The sequence below is a fragment of the Physeter macrocephalus genome, chromosome 17, assembly GCF_002837175.3.
Source record: "Physeter macrocephalus isolate SW-GA chromosome 17, ASM283717v5, whole genome shotgun sequence".
In the NCBI taxonomy this organism is placed as follows: domain Eukaryota; kingdom Metazoa; phylum Chordata; class Mammalia; order Artiodactyla; family Physeteridae; genus Physeter; species Physeter macrocephalus.
Window position 1 is genome coordinate 4,223,130 of NC_041230.1, and position 23,309 is coordinate 4,246,438.

At 50.5% G+C, this 23,309-nt stretch overlaps 1 protein-coding gene across 1 annotated transcript in view; it reads right to left on the minus strand.

Moving 5' to 3' along the window:
• LOC102993303 (zinc finger imprinted 2) overlaps window positions 1-23,309 on the minus strand; it is a 141,093-nt gene that overhangs the window by 101,880 nt on the left and 15,904 nt on the right. The window contains 6 exon segments of the mRNA XM_055078875.1: window positions 15,744-15,836; window positions 16,566-16,668; window positions 20,402-20,511; window positions 20,593-20,721; window positions 21,413-21,496; window positions 22,021-22,500. Coding sequence (XP_054934850.1) covers window positions 15,744-15,836; window positions 16,566-16,668; window positions 20,402-20,511; window positions 20,593-20,721; window positions 21,413-21,496; window positions 22,021-22,414 — 913 coding nt within the window. The 5' untranslated portion in view covers window positions 22,415-22,500.

Genomic DNA, 23,309 nt, shown 5'->3' on the forward strand with positions numbered 1-23,309 from the left:
TGGCCTCTCCCGTTGCGGAGCACAGGCTCCGGACGCGCAGGCTCAGCGGCCATGGCTCACGGGCCCAGCCGCTCCGCGGCATGTGGGATCCTCCCAGACCGGGGCGCGAACCCGGTTCCCCTGCATCGGCAGGCGGACGCGCAACCACTGCGCCACCAGGGAAGCGCCCTAACTGAGCTTTTTAAAGATGATTATTTTTAATTCTTTGTAAGACAGTTCACAGATTTCCATTTCTACAATGTTGGTTACTGGAGATTTGTTTTCTTACTTTGATTGTGCTGTGTTTTCTTTATTATTCATGTTCCTTGTAGGTTTGCTTTGTTCTGTACATTTGAACAAGCAGCTACCTCTTCCAGTCTTTATGGGCTGGATTTGACTTAGAGAGATCTTCACCAGCCAGCAATTCTCAACTTGAGGCAAGAGAGAAGCCAACCCTTCAGGGAGCCCTAGTTGAGTCTCCAGATATATGACTATTAACGCTTGAGTGACTGTAGACAAGACAGCAGAAGATCCTAGCTGGGTCCAATCCAGTCTGCAGAACTGTGAGCAAATGTATGATTGTTGGTTGTTATTTTAAGTCACTAAGTTTTGGAGTTGTTACATGGCAAAAGATAATCAAAATAAGCAATAACCGACCATATTTCTACTTGTTAATTAAGGCCAACCTCAGTTATCATCATAATCTTCTTTTTGCCTATTTGTCTAGTGGTCAGAGAGGGAAGCCCAGAAGGCTAGGGGACAGTCTAGCTCCAGTTATATGGAACTACTGTGTCTCCAGCTGTAAAAGTTCCCTTGGGTAGTAAGAGTTCTAAATCAACAGACTCCCTGAAACAAGAATTTGGAGAGTGGGTAATGAGATGCAATGGAAGGAAGTACACCTCTGTTTTCAATTCTTTGTTCTTGGACTTTTGTCTTCCAACTACGGACAGTAGGTTTGGGGCATATATCACATTTGGCAAAACAGCTTTCCAAAGTCAGATGGTGGTTTCTCTCATCGAAGACCATGGCTTAGTTTTCCTTAGGCTATACCTAGGATGTTTTTTAGGGATTATACAGGTGTGTGGGATCTAAATCATGGGAAGAGAATTCCTTGGTTAACAGCAAGGTATTGAGGTTCCATTAATGTCTCCGATTCTTCACTCCTCTCTGTCATGTGGCTTTAACTCCTTTCCTAAAGGTGGAGTATATTCCCCACCCCAAGTGACTTGCTTTGGTCAACAGAATGAGGTGAAAGTGACAGTATACTAGTTCCAAGTCTAGGCTTCAAGAAGCCTTGGGTATTTTCACTTGTTCTCTTGCATTTTGCCACCACCATAAGGAGGTGGTCCACTAGTCTCAGGAGGATGGGAGTTGTTTGAGTCTCCCGACCCCAGCTATAACTAGGTGACGTCAGCTGACAGCCAGCCAATCAAGCCCAGCCAAGGTAAGCACAGCCATCTCACCGATCCTGAGCTGATCCTAGATGTGTGAGAAATAAACATTTACTGTGTGTCATCGAGGTTTTGTGGTTGCTTGTTATGAGCATCATCCTGATAGATGACTGCTACATATGGTGCCTAAGTGGTGTATGAAACACACAGTAAGCCCAAAGATGTTGAGAAGAGGCTGGTGGGGAGGGAAAGGAAAATCTAAATCCGGAACACATCACTGTTCCATGGAGGATAAAACATTGCCCTCTGCGATGAAAGGGGCTTGGTGTGATCAACCTACCCCCAGATGTCTGGCTGTTTGGAGGGTGGACATAGTAGCAGTCCTGGCTTCATCCTCACTCATGCCTTCCCAGGGGAGGAATGAGTTAAACCGAGTGAAGAGTTAGGAAGGTACAACTAGGAGATGCAGAGCCCAGTTCTCAGGAGCTGGCTTGCCTGCAGACAGCACGTTACATCTTAATTGCTGTTCACCTTGCAATGCTCCCAACCCCAAGGATGAGTGTTTGTTTAGATGCAACATCCACTGGTCCTTGGAAGGTTTGTTTATCAACAAATGGATTATCTCCGTAAGGCACAGGTGTTATGTTTAAGAGTCCTTCCTCAAGGGTCCCTGGACTCTAGGGACATTGTCTATAAACAGACTCAAGGACGTTGTGACTCCAGTATGGTGGCCCTAGTCAGCCTCTTTTGGACCTAGACTTTGGCTTGTTATATAAATCCTTTGCAGGGGCATCACATCCATGAATGTGTGTCAGGACTCCCATCCCCCCCAGGATCTGATTACACCAGCCGTGCTTCCTCTGAGAAGCGGCCCCCTTTTCAATACTCAGGTTCTTCCCATTGCCAAGAACATCAGAGAGCATTTCAATGGCTGCCCCTCCCACGGGCAGCCCCCTCGACTTCCTCTGTGTGGGATGGAAGTGGTGAACGAGGAGTGTTTTCAAGGGTTTGGAGCTTCAGGGTGGTCTCAGTGTTTCCGAGTCTCCTAGACCCACCATTCTGATTGCCAGGATCGTGTTTCCCCAGGGCTGTCCAAGCTCTTCACATTGGGAATAGGACAAGGCTATGGGTTTAACTGACCGAAGTCAGAGCCCTGCAGGTTAAAGGTGTTTGTAGAAACCCAACTGTACCTCTGACCTCGACACTCTTCATAGTCTTTTCTTTCTTTTAATTGGAGTAAAATTGCTTTACAGTACTGTTAGTTTCTGCTGTAGAACAAAGTGAATCAGCTCTATGTATACTTTGCCTTTGTTTCCTTTGCCTTAGGAGACAGATCAAAAAAAAATATTGCCATGATTTATGTCAAAGAGTGTTCTTCTTATGTTTTCTTCTAGGAGTTTTATGGTTTCCAGTTTTACATTTAGGTCTTAAATCCACTTTGAGTTGATTTTTGTATATGGTGTTAGAGAATGCTCTAATTTCATTCTTTTACATGTAGCTGTCCCGTTTTCCCACAGCACTTATTGATGCTCCATTGTATATTCTTGCCTCCTTTGTCATGGTTTAATTGACCATAGTGTGTGGGTTTATTTCTGGATTCTCTGTTCTGTTCCATTGATCTCTGTGTCTGTTTCTGTGCCAGTACCATGCTGTTTTGATTACTGTAGCTTTGTTTACTGAAAATTTTGAATCACTTGCCCCTAAGTATGCTAATTCTTTCTTCTCCTTGATTAAGTCTGCTTTTGAACCCCACTAATTAATTTTTCGTTCAGTTATTGTATTCTTCAGCTACAGTGTTTCTACTTGGTTCTTTTGCTTGTTTGTTTCTCTTTGTTGATATTCTCATTTTGTTCACGTATAATTTCCCTGGTTTCATTTGGTTGTCTACCCACGTTCTCTGGTAACTCACTGAGCTTTTTTTTTTTTTTTTTTTTTTTTTTTTTTTGTGGTATGCGGGCCTCCCCCTGCTGTGGCCTCTCCCGTTGCGGAGCACAGGCTCCGGACGCGCAGGCTCAGCGGCCATGGCTCACGGGCCCAGCCGCTCCGCGGCATGTGGGATCCTCCCAGACCGGGGCGCGAACCCGGTTCCCCTGCATCGGCAGGCGGACGCGCAACCACTGCGCCACCAGGGAAGCGCCCTAACTGAGCTTTTTAAAGATGATTATTTTTAATTCTTTGTAAGACAGTTCACAGATTTCCATTTCTACAATGTTGGTTACTGGAGATTTGTTTTCTTACTTTGATTGTGCTGTGTTTTCTTTATTATTCATGTTCCTTGTAGGTTTGCTTTGTTCTGTACATTTGAACAAGCAGCTACCTCTTCCAGTCTTTATGGGCTGGATTTGACTTAGAGAGATCTTCACCAGCCAGCAATTCTCAACTTGAGGCAAGAGAGAAGCCAACCCTTCAGGGAGCCCTAGTTGAGTCTCCAGATATATGACTATTAACGCTTGAGTGACTGTAGACAAGACAGCAGAAGATCCTAGCTGGGTCCAATCCAGTCTGCAGAACTGTGAGCAAATGTATGATTGTTGGTTGTTATTTTAAGTCACTAAGTTTTGGAGTTGTTACATGGCAAAAGATAATCAAAATAAGCAATAACCGACCATATTTCTACTTGTTAATTAAGGCCAACCTCAGTTATCATCATAATCTTCTTTTTGCCTATTTGTCTAGTGGTCAGAGAGGGAAGCCCAGAAGGCTAGGGGACAGTCTAGCTCCAGTTATATGGAACTACTGTGTCTCCAGCTGTAAAAGTTCCCTTGGGTAGTAAGAGTTCTAAATCAACAGACTCCCTGAAACAAGAATTTGGAGAGTGGGTAATGAGATGCAATGGAAGGAAGTACACCTCTGTTTTCAATTCTTTGTTCTTGGACTTTTGTCTTCCAACTACGGACAGTAGGTTTGGGGCATATATCACATTTGGCAAAACAGCTTTCCAAAGTCAGATGGTGGTTTCTCTCATCGAAGACCATGGCTTAGTTTTCCTTAGGCTATACCTAGGATGTTTTTTAGGGATTATACAGGTGTGTGGGATCTAAATCATGGGAAGAGAATTCCTTGGTTAACAGCAAGGTATTGAGGTTCCATTAATGTCTCCGATTCTTCACTCCTCTCTGTCATGTGGCTTTAACTCCTTTCCTAAAGGTGGAGTATATTCCCCACCCCAAGTGACTTGCTTTGGTCAACAGAATGAGGTGAAAGTGACAGTATACTAGTTCCAAGTCTAGGCTTCAAGAAGCCTTGGGTATTTTCACTTGTTCTCTTGCATTTTGCCACCACCATAAGGAGGTGGTCCACTAGTCTCAGGAGGATGGGAGTTGTTTGAGTCTCCCGACCCCAGCTATAACTAGGTGACGTCAGCTGACAGCCAGCCAATCAAGCCCAGCCAAGGTAAGCACAGCCATCTCACCGATCCTGAGCTGATCCTAGATGTGTGAGAAATAAACATTTACTGTGTGTCATCGAGGTTTTGTGGTTGCTTGTTATGAGCATCATCCTGATAGATGACTGCTACATATGGTGCCTAAGTGGTGTATGAAACACACAGTAAGCCCAAAGATGTTGAGAAGAGGCTGGTGGGGAGGGAAAGGAAAATCTAAATCCGGAACACATCACTGTTCCATGGAGGATAAAACATTGCCCTCTGCGATGAAAGGGGCTTGGTGTGATCAACCTACCCCCAGATGTCTGGCTGTTTGGAGGGTGGACATAGTAGCAGTCCTGGCTTCATCCTCACTCATGCCTTCCCAGGGGAGGAATGAGTTAAACCGAGTGAAGAGTTAGGAAGGTACAACTAGGAGATGCAGAGCCCAGTTCTCAGGAGCTGGCTTGCCTGCAGACAGCACGTTACATCTTAATTGCTGTTCACCTTGCAATGCTCCCAACCCCAAGGATGAGTGTTTGTTTAGATGCAACATCCACTGGTCCTTGGAAGGTTTGTTTATCAACAAATGGATTATCTCCGTAAGGCACAGGTGTTATGTTTAAGAGTCCTTCCTCAAGGGTCCCTGGACTCTAGGGACATTGTCTATAAACAGACTCAAGGACGTTGTGACTCCAGTATGGTGGCCCTAGTCAGCCTCTTTTGGACCTAGACTTTGGCTTGTTATATAAATCCTTTGCAGGGGCATCACATCCATGAATGTGTGTCAGGACTCCCATCCCCCCCAGGATCTGATTACACCAGCCGTGCTTCCTCTGAGAAGCGGCCCCCTTTTCAATACTCAGGTTCTTCCCATTGCCAAGAACATCAGAGAGCATTTCAATGGCTGCCCCTCCCACGGGCAGCCCCCTCGACTTCCTCTGTGTGGGATGGAAGTGGTGAACGAGGAGTGTTTTCAAGGGTTTGGAGCTTCAGGGTGGTCTCAGTGTTTCCGAGTCTCCTAGACCCACCATTCTGATTGCCAGGATCGTGTTTCCCCAGGGCTGTCCAAGCTCTTCACATTGGGAATAGGACAAGGCTATGGGTTTAACTGACCGAAGTCAGAGCCCTGCAGGTTAAAGGTGTTTGTAGAAACCCAACTGTACCTCTGACCTCGACACTCTTCATAGTCTTTTCTTTCTTTTAATTGGAGTAAAATTGCTTTACAGTACTGTTAGTTTCTGCTGTAGAACAAAGTGAATCAGCTCTATGTATACATATATCCCCTCTGTCTTGAGCCTCCCACCCCCCCCCCCCACAATCCCACCTCTCTAGGTCATCACAGAGCACAGAGCTGAGCTCCCTGACGACATCCTTCATAGTCTTTGGATTTGTCTGCGACAGCTGCTATCAAGCCCTTCACCCCAGGAAGCAGATGACTCCAGATGACTGACCACGTGCAGTACTTAAATATTTTACTGCCACATGCCTTGGTCTTTGAGTTTCCCATTCCAAGGCCCAATACTGAATGTTTCCAAGTATCCCAATTTCCCTCAGGGTTTATTATCTCCAACCCATTCTCTGTATCCACTTCTGTATCAGTTAGGACTCTTTTGGGTTATAACTAACTAACTATGGCCAAGTGAAGCAAGTAAGGAATAGCCTGGAAGGATAATGGGTACTCAGAGAATCAAAGGAAGAACTAAACCATCAGGCCTCAGGAAGGACAGTTACCAGAACAGCTCTTGGCTATCTCTGTAGCAGGAACTCACGTATGGTCAGTGCTGCCATTGGGATGACTTATGTGTGCCCTTCTGCTCAGGGAGCCTGATTGGCACAGGGCTCAGCCTTTGGACAGGGAAGGGGCAGGGGGCACTGTGGCATTCCCACAAGACTCGGTGGCTCCCAGAAAGGGGAAAGGATTTGGGGCTGCTGAAAACAGCAAAACACTACACCGATAACAAAGCCAGCTCAAGTGCAAGGAGGATTATTGTAATGAGGCAGGAGTTCTTAGGGAACCCAAAGGTAGGCAGCTCAGCCAGGATCCCCAAGGCACTGGGGGGGGGTGAAGCACCAGGAACCAAGTTTCCCACTGGCACGTGGCCTTGTTCACCAACACACCCAGCCCCAGCCTGTGTGACCCCCCCCCAGGTGGCCCTCAGTCCGAGTCTGACTGGACATGGGGAACCCATGGGCACCAATCAGCTGAGGCCAGGGAAGGGTCAAACCTCAGGGAATAAACATGGCAGGGGCACAGTTACCCCTGCAAGTGAGGTGCGGGTGGAGAAAAGAATTCCCTAAGTGCCCGTCAAGCAACCCTAACGACCCTCACTCCCTTCCCTTCCTAGACTTCCTTTCGTAGTCTTAAAAGAGAATTGACCCTCGCACCCTGACCGACGCTTTGACCACCCTGGAGTCAGTCAGGCACCACCAGGGGTAACCATCTAACCTCACGGCAGAGTGAGGGATGGACACTTTAAAGAGACTCCGTAACAGCAACATGTTTACTATGTTACGGGATCACTCTTGTTTTTGAGAGAATATTGTATTTAAATGAGATTAAAATTTTAAATGCAGACTCAAGTAACTGAAACGTACTTGCTGCGGTTATTATCAAGTCTAAAACACTATTGGAATATACGTTTTAATTTTATTCGTTCAGTTAAAAATGTGGGATCGTGTAGTACTAAAAGATCCCTTAGAAGTAACTCTTGAAATATGCAATAATTAAAACTGGAATAAGATTTGTAAACTAACCCTCAAGGCCTAAGGAGACGCTAAGTTTTTGGATTTTTAACCACCCCAAACACTTAAAATGGACAAAAGAAGAGACTGAGAAGTATCTTATTTTTAACTTTATTTTTATTGTTGACACTATTACAGATAGATAGAACGACCACAACCATATTAACAAACCAAAAACCTGTGCACAGAAACAAGATGAAGAAAATATATGAAGATGTTAACCACAGTCTTTGGATGATGATTAATATGGGTGAGTTTCTCTTCTACACTTCTGTAACTTCCAAGTCTCTGTAATGAACACATACCGTGTTTATAATGGAAATACATGTAATAAAGGTAGGTTCCCAAAACACTGTGAGAAAGCCTGTCTCAGGAATCCGAGACAAAATACTTAACTGTAATCCCACAATGACCACACACCATTTCCTCACTGCTTTCTGTGTCTCTTCCCATCTTTGACCCTCTGCATACTCATCACAAACACCGCAGTCATCAGACTGTGCACAGGTCAAGGTGTCAACAGCAATGGTTGTTGGGTGTCGGGAATATGGGTGAATTTCTTTTCTTTTGCTTTGCTGAATCTCCCCGAAGTCTGCCATGAGTATGTACTATATTTGTAATGGAAAAATACATACGTAAGCTTTAGTACGAAAACACCAAAGATCATTCAAGGAATTTGAGACAAAATGTTTAACCATAATCCCACGACAACTCTCTTCTAATTATTTTCCATATTCTTTTCATTTTAGACTTTATGCACACGTACTCAACACTGTCATAATCACAAGCTTGTGCACTGACACGAGATGGAGAAAACAGATCAAGATGTGAACAGCAGTTGTTGGGTGTTGGGGATATGGGCGACTTTTCTAATTTACTTTGTATTTTCCAATGATTCCTCTGGGTACGTATTATGCTTGTAATGGAAACAAACATAATAAACTTTGTTATCAGGACACTACTATAAGGAACATCTGAAAACATTAAGATGAAAGCGTTTAACCATAATTCCACAAAGTAACAGTTCTTCTGAGTACACATTTTGACACAGTTATAATCATAAACCTGTGCACAGAAACAAGGATAAACAATACAGTGAGGAGTATATCTGTCTTTGGATGGGGGATATATGGATTTTTTTTTTTCCTCCACTTTTCTGTATTTTCCAAGTGCCTGATAATGAGTTCAAATTATGTTCACAATGGAAACGTGATTATAAACTTTTTAGTTAACACTACGATGAAGAACATTCAAGGAATTTAAGAAAATAATGCTCGACTATAAGCCTACACCACCACCACCACGACAGCTTTTGACTATAAGCATACATTTTTAAACAGTTATAACTGTAGTATAAATATAATTCTGTGTCCTGTTTTTTCCACTTAGTATTCCGTAAATATATTTCCATGTTACTACATAACTCTCCATGATTATCATTTTTAAACAGCTGCATTAGGAGTCCAAGGACAAGTTCCCTTAATTGTCCTATTTTTGGCATTAAGTTGTTCCTAATGTTTCACTAACCAAAGGCTGGAACGGACACCCTGACATTTGGCAAGTCGCTTTCTGAAGGTACCAGCTAATCCTGCCAGCAGTGATGAACGCAGGTTCACCCCACTGACGCTGACGCCGGCCCCCACCTCAGGGGTCCTCCTCTGAGGCCGTGCCTCACCGTCCCTCAGCTGTCCCAGGTGTCCAACCTCGGGTCTTCTTATGCAGCTGGCCCTCGCCTACACCATGCCATCAAAACGGCCCCTTCTTCTCAAGAGGCCCCGGATATCCTGCTCATTCATTCTCCCCATCCTGGCCTTCCCATCCCTGCTCCTGAGGTTGCTTCCATCTGCTTCCTCACCCTCCTAGGTCTGGTGACCTTATCAGGACTCCCTTCTTTGGCTTACTCTTTTCTGCTTCCTGCTCTCACCCTACCAACCTCCTTCGACTTTGGCATTCCTTCCAGCTGCGATACGCTCTCCCGGAGCCCTAACCGTGCGGACCTAGGAGAGGGAGTTTTAGACACATTTCCCCAGCAGGTACTTTAACTTTGCTCGCCCAAATAATCTAGCTCTTATCTTCTGCTCCCTTAATCTACCAGATCCTCTTTCAAAAATTTTTTTTTAATTTTTTAATTTTTTTTTCCAGCCAACTCAAAGCCAAAAAGATTTAATAGTCATTATGCGAGGGGCGGGGAAGCAAAGGGAGCACAGGTGGTCCACAGAACAGGACACAGGAAACCTCGAGCTGTGAGGTCGACTTGTGATCACACGGGAAACTGAGGCGACGAGACAGATATGACGCTCTGAAGGATAGGTGACAACTGCTTATTTAGGGGGGGCACTCTTTAAGAGGAAGGGACAGATGGCAACGAAACAAATTAAGGCTGCTGGGGAACCTGAGTCCATGTTAAGCTTGAGTTGACTGTAAAGAAAGCTTTTTTTTTTTTTTTTTTAAATGCAAGTTAGACATGGGGTTGAGGGTCAGACAGGTAAAGACGAGAATTAAGTTTCACGCTAGAAAGCTCTAAGGATACTCGCCCCTGGGCGCCCAGGGTGCAAACACTGAGTTGTAGCGGCACACACGGACGAAGCCCCGTTGCTACTTGTCGCTTAAGGCAGGGAGCGCGCAAAGGGAGTGATGAGGCAGCAGCCCCGTCCTAACTTACATGAGAGCCCCCGTGGTTCTCAACCTCATTAGGCACGCGCGCGATCTAGGGATGGCTGCAACCACTCTTGAAAGGCAAAGGCGCAAGATGCACAGGGAGAAGCTTCAGCTTTTGTGAATTCGCTATCCAACAGACATCAAGTTGGTTTAAAAACAAACAACAAAACTTGTAACTATTTTTTGCATGAGAACCACTGCAAAGTACAAGGTGGCAACTAATCAATTTGGGGTTACAAAAGGCCAATCCGCGTATCATAAAGGCTTACACAGCATTAGGTTCCAAAGTGTTAGTGTAGACGAAATGGCTGAAAAGGAAGCTCCAAGTACTTCCCCTTTCAAACAGCAAAGCGGAAAAGACATTTTATCTTTCATGCCTACACCTGTACAGGAATATTTAAGAGTAAGGAACAACACAGTCAATTACTCAAAAAAATATGGATGGGATTCAAATAACGCACAATAAATCTTTCTAAGGATCTAAGATGCTTACAAATATATTCTAATTTGTTGCTCTCTTCCTCCTCCCAAAAAAAAAAAAAAAAAAAAAAAAAAAAAATCAAAGAGTACCAGGTATAAATCTTTCTAAGGATCTAAGATGCTTACAAATATATTCTAATTTGTTGCTCTCTTCCTCCTCCCAAAAAAAAAAAAAAAAAAAAAAAATCAAAGAGTACCAGGTAAGGAAGGTACCTCTGCAAGTGAACTGTAACTGGATACCATATTAAGTCCAAATATGAGTACTGTCTGCTATGATTTGCTATTTTATATACATCTCAGGAAACATTCATTATATATAGGTTCCAGGAGTGTCATTTACAGATGTGGGTGATTTCTGTAGCCTTGAAAACCCCTCCAGTTTTCCATCAATGCAATTACTCGGGTGGAAGGTAAGATGTGTGCTATGGCTTTCCCACATGCATACACCGATGTTTGATGGGGAAGAGCCAAGTCTGAAGGAGTCTCCACCTTCGGTTTCTTTCCAGGCTGAGTTATCTGATGTTCAAAGTCAGGTGTGTACACGCCAAGGGAAGCCTCCTTCCGACATCATCGAGGGTTGGTTCCAATTCTCTGTAGTTTAGTAAGGGTCCAGTCCTAGTGAAGGTTTTCCAACCTTGACACCCGAGTCCTCAGCCGGTGTGTGTGTTCTGGTGCCTGGCCAGGGACAGGCGGTCGGTGAAGACCTGCCCACAGACGTCACACTTGAAGTACTTGTCATCAGCCCTGCCGCTGTCACTGCTGCTGGTGCTGGCGTGCTCGGTGTAGTGGGAGCTTTCCCCATAGACGCTTCCAGGCTCGAATATTATCACCCTGGCATGGGTTTTCAGGTGCTCACCGTAGGCCGAGTTGGAGGTGAAGGTCTCTCCACACTCCCTGCAGTCATAGTAGGGCTCTTCCACTTGGATCTCCTGGTCGTCACCTTCCTCTTCTGGGTCCTCGATCCCCGCACCGTCCGGCTCATCCGCGTCTCCCTCTGGCTCTTCGGCTCTTTCCTCTGGGTCTTCGATCCCTGCCCCATCCGGTTCATCAGCATCCCCGTTGGGCTGTTCGGCCTCCCCGTTGGGCTGTTCGGCCTCCCCGTTGGGCTCGGCGGCCTCCCCCTCCGGCCCCTCGGCCTCTCCGTTGGGCTCGGCGGCCTCCACGTTGGGCTCGGCGGCCTCCACCTCCGGCTCGGCAGCCTCCACCTCCGGCTCTGCGGCCTCCACATTTGATCCCTGGATCCGCAGAACTTCCCGTGGAACGAGGACGTTGGCTTCAACTTCCTGGGCGGCTGCTGCTGCCTCCTCTTCCTCGAGGTGCAGCTTCTGATGCTTCGTGAGGACTGTGTTGTGGATGAAGGACTTCCCGCAGTCCTTGCACTCATAGAAGGGTGAATCTCTCTTGGGGGGCTCGGTGAGGAAGGAGGTGTGGACGAAGGTGGCCCCATAGTCATAGGGCTCATCCTTCTCGTGAATTCTCATGTGCTCCCGAAGGTCTGCCTGGCTGAGGAAGGATTCTCCACAGGTTTTACACTCGTAGTGCTTGTCGTTGGCCTGGTCTCCCTGAAGGTCTGTGGGGGCCGAGCCTGGGCTAACCGCACCTGTGCTTCCCTGGCCCTGCTCCAGCAGGTTGTCTCCAGCGTGGACTCTCATGTGTTCGTTAAGGACAGAGCCGTGGATGAAGTCTCGTCCGCACACTTGGCATTGCAGGGATGTCCCAGCAGGAGGACTCTTCTGTGGGGCCCGAGGCCGCTGCGGGCTAATGACCAAGGGCTGCATAAAGGGCTCATCATACCTTCTGTGGCCGTAAAACTGGTCTTGCTCATGGATTTTCTGATGCTCGAAAAGGAATGAGCTATGAACGAAAGATTCCCCACATGCTGGGCACTCATAAAGCTGCTCTCCAATGTAATCTTTCTGATACTCACTGACAGAATGGGTGTGCATCACAGAACGCGCGTACTCGCGGCCGTCGATGAGGTACTCTCTGCCGTGAACCTTCTGATGGTCCTTGAGGTCTGTGCGATCCGCGAAGCCCAGCCCGCAGTCCTTACACCCATAGATGGTGTCTTCAGGCTCATCCGGCTCGTCTGGCCCTTCCTGCCGAGGCTCTTCCTGTCGAAGTCCATCAAGGCCCACACCCTGAATCACAGAGTCTCCAAACAGCTCCCCACCATGGAATTTCTCTCGGGCATAGATTTTCTGATGTATGCCAAGGTCTTTGACAGTGGCAAAACACTCCCCACACTCCTTACATTCATTGTGGACTGGCTGCTCAGAGTAACTGGTCTGAGCTGGTGGTTCAGTGTAACTGGTCTGAGCTGCTGGTTCAGTGTAACTGGTCTGAGCTGGTGGTTCAGTGTAACTGGTCTGAGCTGGTGGTTCAGGGTAACTGGTCTGAGCTGGTGGTTCAGGGTAACTGGTCTGAGCTGGTGCTTCAGCGTAACTGGTCTGAGCTGGTGCTTCAGCGTAACTGGTCTGAGCTGGTGGTTCAGGGTAACTGGTCTGAGCTGGTGCTTCAGGGTAACTGGTCTGAGCTGGTGCTTCAGCGTAACTGGTCTGAGCTGGTGGTTCAGGGCAACTGGTCTGAGCTGGTGGTTCAGGGCAACTGGTCTGAGCTGGTGGTTCAGCGTAACTCGTCTGAGCTGGTGGTTCAGGGTAACTGGTCTGAGCTGGTGGTCCAGCGTAACTGGTCTGAGCTGGTGGTCCTGCATAAGCTGTCTGCACTGACTGGTCCGCGTAACTGGTCTGAGCTGGCTCTTCAGCATAACTCATCTGTGCTGACTGGCCCGCATAACTGGTCTGAGGATCAGTGGAGGCTAAGCTGCGAATGACAGATCGTATGTAGTTTTCACTGCCAGAGGGCTTCTTTCTATCATGAATCTTCTGATGCTCAGCGAGGTCGGAGCTATGCACAAAGGACTCTCCACACTCCGGACATTCGTAAAACTTCTCTCTCGGGCGACACGTCTGAGGTTCACCGAAACAGAGGGAGTGGATTACGGAGGTCTCGTAAATTCTACGCTCGATGTTCTTCTTCTTAGCACGAGCCTTCTGATGCTCGCGCACACCTGACCTGGGAACAGATGGTCCACCATCCTTCTTCCATCCACTGGGGCCCTCCCCAGCGAGACTGTCCTGAACTACGGTGTGGGACGCGCCGTGGACAACAGAGCCCTTGAAGACGTTGCTCTTAGCCCCTGCCCAGGGGCTCTCTCGGGCGGGGGTCTTCTGAGGCTGGCCACAAGGACCTGCGAGGAAAGCGGAGCACTCCCGCTGCTCATCACAGCCAAGGAGCTCACTTCCACCGCGACCGTGGGGAGGCTTGAAAGCGGCTAGGCTGTGGATGACGGACCTCTCATACCCCTTTCTTTCAGAGGTACTCTCCCCAGCGTGGACTTTCCGATGTTCGGTGGCACCCGAGCTCTGAACGGTCACCTCTGCTATCACTCTCGGTTTGCTGTGACTTTTCTGAGCCCCAGGGAAGGCTGAGCTGTGAATGAAAGACCTCTCATAGGGGTTCCTCTCGTAGGACGGGGCTTCCCGGCTGTCATCAGGATTGGAGCTGACAGTGAATGCTTTCTCGTCGTCCTCGTCCTCGGGTGGCCTTGTTATAGTGTGACTCTTCTGAGATTCGGGGAAGGACACACTGTGAATGACAGACTTCTCGTAACCCCGGCCTTCAAAGAGGTTCTTCCGAGAATGAACTTTCTGATGCTCGAGGAGGTCCGAGTTCTGCCTAAAGGCATCCCCACCATCTTTGAAGTCGTAGGTCTTCTCTGTTGGGTAGGTTTTCTGGCGTCTTTTAAGGGACTGACCAGGAATGAAGGTTTCCTCACACACTTTGCCCTTGTTTTCAAATGGGTTTCCTCGGGTGTGGATCCTGTGGTGCTCTTTCAGGGATGCGCTGTGATGAAAGGTCTCCCCACACACCTTGCACTCGTACATCTTCTCTTTCCCATACATCTTCGGAAGCTCGTTAAGCATTGGGCTGGGTTTGAAGGCTTCCCCACGCTCATTACCTTTGTCGTCTCGGCCATGGGTTTTCTGGTGTTCGATCAGGGCAGAACTATGAAGGAAGGTTTCCTTGCACACCCTGCATTCATAGAACTTATCTTTCCCGTATATCTTCTGGAGCTCACTGAAGGTTGGGCTAGGCATGAAGGGCTCCTCGTACTCCTCGGCCTTACACCCCGCAAGGCAATCTCTAGCGTGAATTTTCCGATGCTCGGCCAGGGCGGCGCTCTTATTGAAGGTTTCCCCACACTCCTTACATTCAAAGCGTTTCCCTCCGGCCTGCCTTTTCTGAACCTCACTGACGGCCACGCTATGAAGAAAGGACTCGCCGTACTCGTACAGATTCTCCCTGGTGTGCGTGATCTGATGCTCCACGAACCCCGAAATCACGCTGAAGGACCTCCCGCACTCATCACACACATAGGGCGTCGCCCCAAAGTCGAAGGGCTGCGACTGGGGGACGGGCGGCGCGCTAAGGCTGCTCCCGCTCGCGGCCTTCCTCACCTCGCTGCGCTCGAAGGGCCGCTTCCTTGCACCACCTCTCCGACCGTGCACGGAGCCCTTCCCGTCTGTGTCAAAATGATAGCGCCTTTTTCTCTCAAGAACTCTCTTTCTGGAAACAAGGTTTGAGTTCAAATTAAAGCCTCCTCCCCCAAAGGCATTCCCTTCCTGGCCCCTCTCCTGAATCACCGACTCCCTCTTGTTGAATGGAACTTCCTTCCAGTCACTGTCTGGCCTCCTGGGGAACCCCTGCAGCCGATCGCTAGGTTCCCTTGCCCTTCCTGATTTGGAGTTGCGCGAAACGTCCTTGATGAACTTTTCCATTATCACCCCGTGGGAAGATTCATCTTCACAGATCCCCCGCCGATGGGCTGACTTTTTGGTTTCAGGCATAGTTTTCAGACCTGAAAAGAAATCCCAAACGTAAGTGCTCCCTTGTCCCTGTACTTGTGCAAAGTAACACGGGGACCTCCGTGATGGTGGTGTGAAGATAAACTGTAAAATGCTTGTATTTTTGTGCATCAATTGTGTATCATCATGTATCAGTGTGTACGGACGGCTCCCATCTCACGGGTGCAAGCGCCACTCCGCAGGGCCTCGCGCGCTCACCTCGACTGGTGCTCGGGTAGGCACTTCTCTTTGACCTTGACGAGTGGCCCTGGGTCATGTGCGAGTGGCCATCGTCCTCGGCAAGCTGAACCCCTGTCCACAGGAAGAACACAACATCTCACACTCGAGTTGGGGACCAAGACTCATCACCATAAATGATGTCTGTCTTTCTCTCAGCCACGAAGTGTGAAGGGGCCCATATCCAAGCCCTACCATGTCTTCTATTTGCAGTCTCATTTCCTTATTATTCATTCCTTAGCCTCTGCTGGTCTGAAGTTTAGTTAATTCTCCTGACTCCACTTAGAAGTTTGTACAAAGACCTCTGAGTGCCTTCTAAATTCAGTGCATTCTTTTCAGTCTTCCCCTTCTCGTAACCACCTCCTCAGTCCTGACATCCTTTCACTGGGCTTCCTGGCTCTCCTCCTACTCGTGCCTGTTTTCCCCACCTGTTCCCCAAACACAGGAGCTCCTCAAGGCTCCACTGCCCACACAACACTCCTGCAGAACCAACCGCCTACTAGGACCTGAGCCAGATGTCGTCCAGGGGAATCCAAACTGGAACTTGGGACCCCAACCGAAATGAGTATTTAAGTTTCCAGGGTCAGCACTCTTGGGGGCAAGAGTCATCTCCTGGGCTCCCTGACCCCACACTATACACTCTTCCCCCAAAGCCAGAGGATTCTTCAAACACAGCCTCGTCGTTGGTGCCTCTGCTGGGAGCCGCTCGAGGGCCTCTGAGCCCTCGAGTCCACACCCAACGCGGACCCTGACTCCCCGCGGCAGCGGCAGCCCGAGGGGCCAGGCCGGGAGCGCAGCGCTCACCCAGCGAGAGCAGCTTCCGGTAGTTCTCCATGTTGTCCTGAACTGGGTTCTGGGGCTTCCGGTCCTCGGTGAGGGCCACCACATCCTGGTACGACACCGCATCCTGCAAGAGCAAATGCACACCTCTCCTCAGTGGAGGCCACCCCCGTGGGCGAGGTGGCATGGGAGCCACACACACACACGCACACGGTGTGCAGCAAGTGCTCACACGACTTGGGGTTCCGAACGATCCAAGTCAGGTTCTACCAGGGACCTACTTGGCACCAACCTTGGTGCTACACGCTGAGGAAGCTCCCAAAGACGGAGGACACAGATTCCTTGCCCTCATGCAGCTTTGATCATTTGTTTGGAGAGAAACAATCAGAGAACAGTAAACAATAAAGCGGGGTGCAGAGAGTCAGCGCTAAGCGGCTTTAGCTGGGGGACAGCTAAGGGTGGGCTGGGACGGTGAGCAAAGACTGCAGAGGCCGTGCGTGGGGTGGTAAGTGGTGGTGGGACTCCGGCCCGGACAGGGGTCGGGGTGTGGGAAGCTTCAAGAGGCTCAGTGTCAACTGCACACAGCGTTTCCAGGCACCTGGTCAGCAGAGTGACCAGCCTCCATCCCCAGGTCCGCTGTGTCCTGTGTCCGCCTCCGCTGTACACTGTGGCTACTCCGTGGGCCCTTCTAGATATGGACAAGTTCCGAAGAACCCGGGGGTGACCTTAAGCACGGAGCACCTTCCTCTCCCAGCTGCCTTTTCTGCTTTGACGCACATTCCCCTGCAAAGCGTCTTAGGAGTCCCCACATCACGCGGGAGAACCTCCTGCACAGGACCTCACAGGACCTCTTCTCACTGCCGCACTAGAACGTCACTAGTTTCGACGAGTCGTGGTCCCAGGGAGCCTGGAGACAGACTCGAGGAGCGAGGTGGGGCCGTGGGAAGCCTGCAGGCCGTGGGGCCAGAGAAGACTCCAGGGTCAAAGGAGCTTATACACCGTTTATGACCGAGCAACCCTGGGAGCAGACGTCTTTCCAAACCTCAGGTCCTTCATCTGTGAAAGGGAGAGAAGGGCATCGGCCTGCCCTGTAGCACTGTGGGAGTGGATGTCTGTGATGTGATTTGTTGTTTAAGAATGGAGAAAAATCGTGTAAAGGAAAAGTAAATTGTCACTACTGAACTATTATGTAAAGATATTTTGATATTAAATGTGCTACGGTTCTGGGAAGTGGCACAGATATTACAGCCATGCGCAAATGTAGCAAAAAAAAAAAGACACAATCGGGTGCATCACCTACTGAAAAGAATAAACAGGCACAGGCACTGGGGTTTAAGAGGAAAGCCTCATTTGTAATACAACTGCCAATGTGCAGTGATTAAAAAGCAAAAAACCACCACCAAAACTAAGCAGAACTTCAAAAATGAAAACTCTTACTAGGCCAGGGCTGAGGATTTTTAGGACAGCACGCTACAAAAGATCAGGAAGCACTCACTGCAAAATCGGCTGGTACCACCACCGGCCAGAAAGCTAGACTGCACCCTTTCTGGTGGGAGCCCATCTCCTCCTGTCAGAGGGCGGCTCCCCAGAGCGGACACCCCACTGTGCTCGGGGGCGATAGTGCCTCCATCCTAAGGCCTCAGCCCTGGATTATTGCAACGCAGGAGAAGCCCACTGGGAGCACAGATGTATTTGTGGTGGGAGAGGGAGGGAACCAGAACTCCTAACTTGGGGGCTGCCAGAGAGCGGATGAGGTCAAGAACCTGGGGGGCTGAGGGTGCCAGAAGGGCACCATCCCTGGTGCTAACAGACCCCAAAGGGCAATGGCAAAAGGGAAGGGGCATTTTTCATATCTTTCTCTCTGTCTGCCTAATCTGAGTAACATAAATGTAACGTATGTTAAATTTTGGACTACGTTGTTGCTAGGAAACAAAAATGCTGCTTTGACTTAAATTAAGTTGACCTATTCAAGTGGGTAGCCTTAAGCAGTTGTTCTCTTTGTATCTGTGATCAACCACGGATCTAAGGTGGCACAAGCTGCCGCCACATTCCCCGTGACAGATGCTGTCGGAGAACAGCACCCACACTGCTGCATCCTCACATGACCTACACACACGAACGATGCGTGCTGAAGGAAGATGAGAACTTTGTTATTTCTACGACACCAAGGTAGGAGGAACCAGTGGCTCCCAGACCTCTGGACCACACACAGGGGACCAACACTTTCCAGCAGCGAGGACGGGCATCTGAAAAGCAGAGTAAGACACAACCCCACTGCCAATCTGCTGTCACCTTCACTTCATAAGAGAACTTTAACACCCCCAAATAAGGACGCCTGCAGTTCCTGTTTTCCCTGAAGATGAGTGAACGCTTGGTCCCAGGCTCACAGAGCAGTTAACTGGAAACCACTGACATTCATCACTTCACGGGGGCAAATGCACACTAAAGATGTTTCTTCTTCAAAGTTTCTACGATTTCATGTTTTTATCCGGATTCCTAAAATTTGGTCAATTTGGTTTCTCCAAACAAGAAACCAAAATTAGTGACAAACTGAGTGTGTTCCACACATAGGGGCCTCTCCCTGGGACAAGGTCCTAACGCACATCTGGAGCACCGGGGTCACCTCCGACCCTGCCCACCCTCCACATCCCCTCCCTCCCTTCCACATCCCCTCCCCCGTTGGTACTGCTGCTGCAGAAGCTCTGCTTTCAGTAACGGGATGCCATCCCCCTTCTTCTCACACACCTGCGCGTTCTGGCTTGCCTCCAGGACACAGGACAAATGACAAGGGTTTTCGGGGTAGAATTCAGAGCCCTCTGTCACCTGACCCCACCTTTCAAACCCCGCCACAGGGAGCACCGTTACCGCATCTCGGGGCACTGGGGAGAGACTGCACCTCTGCCCTTGCATTCCACCCCCTCTGACTTTCATCTGGTGCCGCTTCGGGGCTTGCACTGGGCTCTCCTGAACACCTGGGATCCCCTGCCCCAGGGGGCACCTGGCCAGCTGCTCCTGTCCCTGTGACAGTCCGCTACCCTGGCTCTTCCTTAAGAGCGAGCTGGACAGCCAGCGTCAGGCACAGCATCTCTCTCTACAGAGACTCCCCGCATGCTTGCTGCACACCCTCCCGTTACAAGACAGGAGGCTCCCAGGACGGGCCCCGCCTGGTCACCACCGTGCGCCCAGGGCCGCAGGCCCCGCACCCTCCTCCACGCTGCCATATCACACGTGACCCTCTCTCTCAAGGCCCGTCTTCCCTGCACCCACAGCCAGCGATGCCCACAGAGCCTCCCTCGTGCCAGGCATCGCACTGCGCACTTTGTATCTACGTGTGACTCTCACCCATTCCTCACAACAGCCCGCCCACTTCACAGATGAGGAAACCGAGGCTCGGCTTCGTTAATGGTCTGAGGCTGCACAGCTAGCAGGTGGCAGAGCCAGGCTCCAGACCCAGCTCTTCCCGGCCCCGGGGCCTTCTGCTCCGCCGCCGCCCCCGCCCCCCAAGTCTGCTCTGTGGATGTGCAACTTTCCTGGCTCCCTACTGAGGACCAGAAACACCCGCAGGGTCGATGGGCTTCCCTGGCCCAGGAGGAACAGTCGCTGCGGCCGACCCACCACATGACACAAACGCTGAGCGGAAAAGCGCTCCTCTGACCCCGTGGATGAACCAGGAAACAGGCAGCAGTTTCCCAGCCACCAGTCAGCCCTGGGGACAGGACAGGCTCCTGGGGAGTCGCTGGGGTTCTCCCCAACCCAGGTAGGATTCTAGTGGGCAGATAACTCAGCCTCTCGGGAAAGAAAGGCGTCTCTGCCATGAAATGAAGACAGCCTTCCCAGAATGAGTGGAGACCTAAGCATACCTGCGATCTCGTCTCATAATCCATCACAGAGTCCCGACGTCTGTGCTCTCTTTCCTTTGCAAAGGCCACTTTCTCCGTCAGAGGGAGGGAGAGATCCCGCCGATGACACCCTGGAAGACAACAGGCGTCATGAAGGACAAGGCACGGTCAAGCTGGCACGCGCACTGGGGAGCAGTCGGAGGAGGACCTACTGCTCCTGGGGCTCCGGGCGTACGGCCAGCGGGCCCGGAACTCCAGGTCCCTGCTTCTGCCCCTCCGGTGCTCCCGCTCGCGGGCTCGCTCCCAGTCTCGGTCCCAGTCCTGGTCCCAGTCCCGGTCACCTGAGGAAGCAGACATTTCAGGAGCTGACCACATGCCCTGACACGAGTGTGCTCACTTCACACGCACATACCCCTCTGGAAGGGATGCTAGGAGACGGATCCCAAACCGGGGTCCCAAGTGCAACCCGACACCCGGGCCCCGGACCACTGTTTCTGGGGGCCTCGCCTAGGTGGGCCTGGTCTCAGTCAGGGCCAATGCTGAGCTGAGGAGCTGGCTCCCCCTTCAGGCTTTCCTGGTCTCCCAGCTCCCACGTGGTCAGCTCCACGTTCGGGAGGACGACTTCAGACCCTCCACCGCCTCGCTTACCCCGGTCAGTCTTAATGTGCACGTAACTTTACCCCAAAGAAGTGAAACACCCCCCTGCCCCCAGAGCAACGCTCCTTCAAAGAGTTCACCGAAGAACCTTTAACAAATAAAACAGCTTTGGAGGCAAAGGGGTGATGAACTCTGCCCCTCCTGGGAGGCTGTGGACACAACCTGAAACAGCCTACTGCAAATTCCACATAGCTTTAAACATTTTCTCTCATCAAGAGAAACAGTTGTACCGCACTCCACACACGTGTCTGCTTTGACGTAAGAACGACTCCTTCCAGCCTCACTTGATTTCCCTCCCCCTCAGACCTCTGAGCAGCAGCCCTGCCCCAGGGAAGTCCCGCGCGGCCTGGACGGCGCGGTGACCGGGCTACTCACTGCAGCAGGCGGAGTGTGGCGGCGGGGACTCTGCTGCCTTCCGGCTCATGCTGCCTTCGCCGTGGGCGTCACTGCTGTTGTCGTCTGAGAGGGCACCACACATGACTTAAGGTCTCATCCGTGCTCGCCGGTCCCCTCTAAGTAGCCCCCCCGGGGGGCCCCCGCCCCTTGCTGCAGTGGTCAGACCCTCTCGCCCCTCTCTTCCGCCCCTGCTGGGCAGGAACGAGGCTGTGACCCTCCCGATGGCAGCGCCAAGTACAACCTACTGGGTGCCCCCTGCCCCCGCCCCAGTTCCACAGAGGGGAGCCTGGGCCGGGGCGCAGTGTGTGCAGGCTCCCTTCCTATCATTGGACCACGGTCTCCTTCCCTCTCGCAACCTAACCAGGAGGGATTCTGCTCCCCGGGGACACGGGGCACCGGCTCTCATTAGGCTGTCACAGGCTGGGGAGGGAGGTGCAACTGGCACGTTGCGGGCAGAAAGGCTGGGAGGCCACCTACGTCCTATGGCAGGGCAGTCCCCCACCCCCCGCGAAGAGGACAATCGGCCTAGAACACCAGGGACGCCGCGCGGGGCACCCCAGGGAGCTCCGCCTTCCTCTCCCACTCACCTTCCGGTTCGTACATCTCCTTGTAATTTTCCAGCAGAGTAACGAGCTTCTCGCAGTTCTCCGGCTTTTTTGCACGCACCCAAGGCTTGATCTTTTCTGGAAGGATGGTCAGGTACTGCTCGAGGACCAAGAGCTCGATAATCTCCTCCTTGGTGCGAGTCTCCGGCTGCAACCAATCGAGGCAGAGGTTTCGGAGTTTGAGCAGGGTCTTCCGAGGCCCGACAAATTCCACGTAGAGGAAGTTCCGAAACCTCTGATGAAAGAATTCAGAGTCAGTGGCGGCTTCTCCTACGGCGGCATCCGGCTCCTGAGACAAGTCACTGTCTAGCTCACACAGATTTGGGGCCCAAGACCTCTTGGGTTTGGTGGCAGACAAGTACTTTGGAGGCAGCATCTCTCTAAGGAAAATTTTCACTGGAGGAACCCAACATGAGTCAACAGGAAAGACGCGGCAGCCTGGGACAGTCAGTACTCAGGGACCTGCGGATCGTAAGGAGACATACACATGTCCCAGAAGTCGAGGACCAGGCAGCAGTGTGGGGCTGCCCGACAAGGGCACCAACAATGCTTTGTGAACAGGCCAAGGGCAGAAGAGAGGCATCAAACCCCAACACACAGACACATGCACAGGCAAGCGTTAAAGCACCACACACACCCGTGTGAGGAGTGAGCTCTGCTACTAACTGGTTCTGTGACCCTGGGCCACACAGTCCATGTCCTGCAGTCTGTCCCCTTACCTTCAAAATGGGAACAACAGACCTACACCCCTTCTAGAACTGTGAGGCTTAAATAAGCCAATACACCTAAAAGGCCTAACCACCCAGCACATAGCACATGGGGACGCCCAAGGTGCTGGCCATTACTAAAATGGGATGTCGATATTCTTTCTTAGCAAAAACGGAAAGGGGGTCGTGAGGGGCTCAATCCTGCCATTTCTGAGCATTTCTTCCCCTAACATGGTTGTTAAAACAGCATACAACACATAAAAGGTAGAAGACCACATAAAAATGTTAAAAGTGCTCAGCTCCGGGTAATGCGATTGCCAAGTGCTCTTAATAATTTCTCTGAACCCGCGCTGCTGTTAAGTTAAAATTCAATGAAATTAAAAGTTTAGCTCCTCTGTCACACCAGCTACATTCCAAGTGCCAGTGGCTACCCTACTGCACGACACGGAACGTCTCCCTCGTGGGGGAAAGTTCTATTGGTCAGAGTGGCTGGACAGCGTCTGAGTTTGCAGGAAAGCTCAGGACCCCTGCGTCAGCAGTGCCCACCCTTCTGAGGAGCGTCTG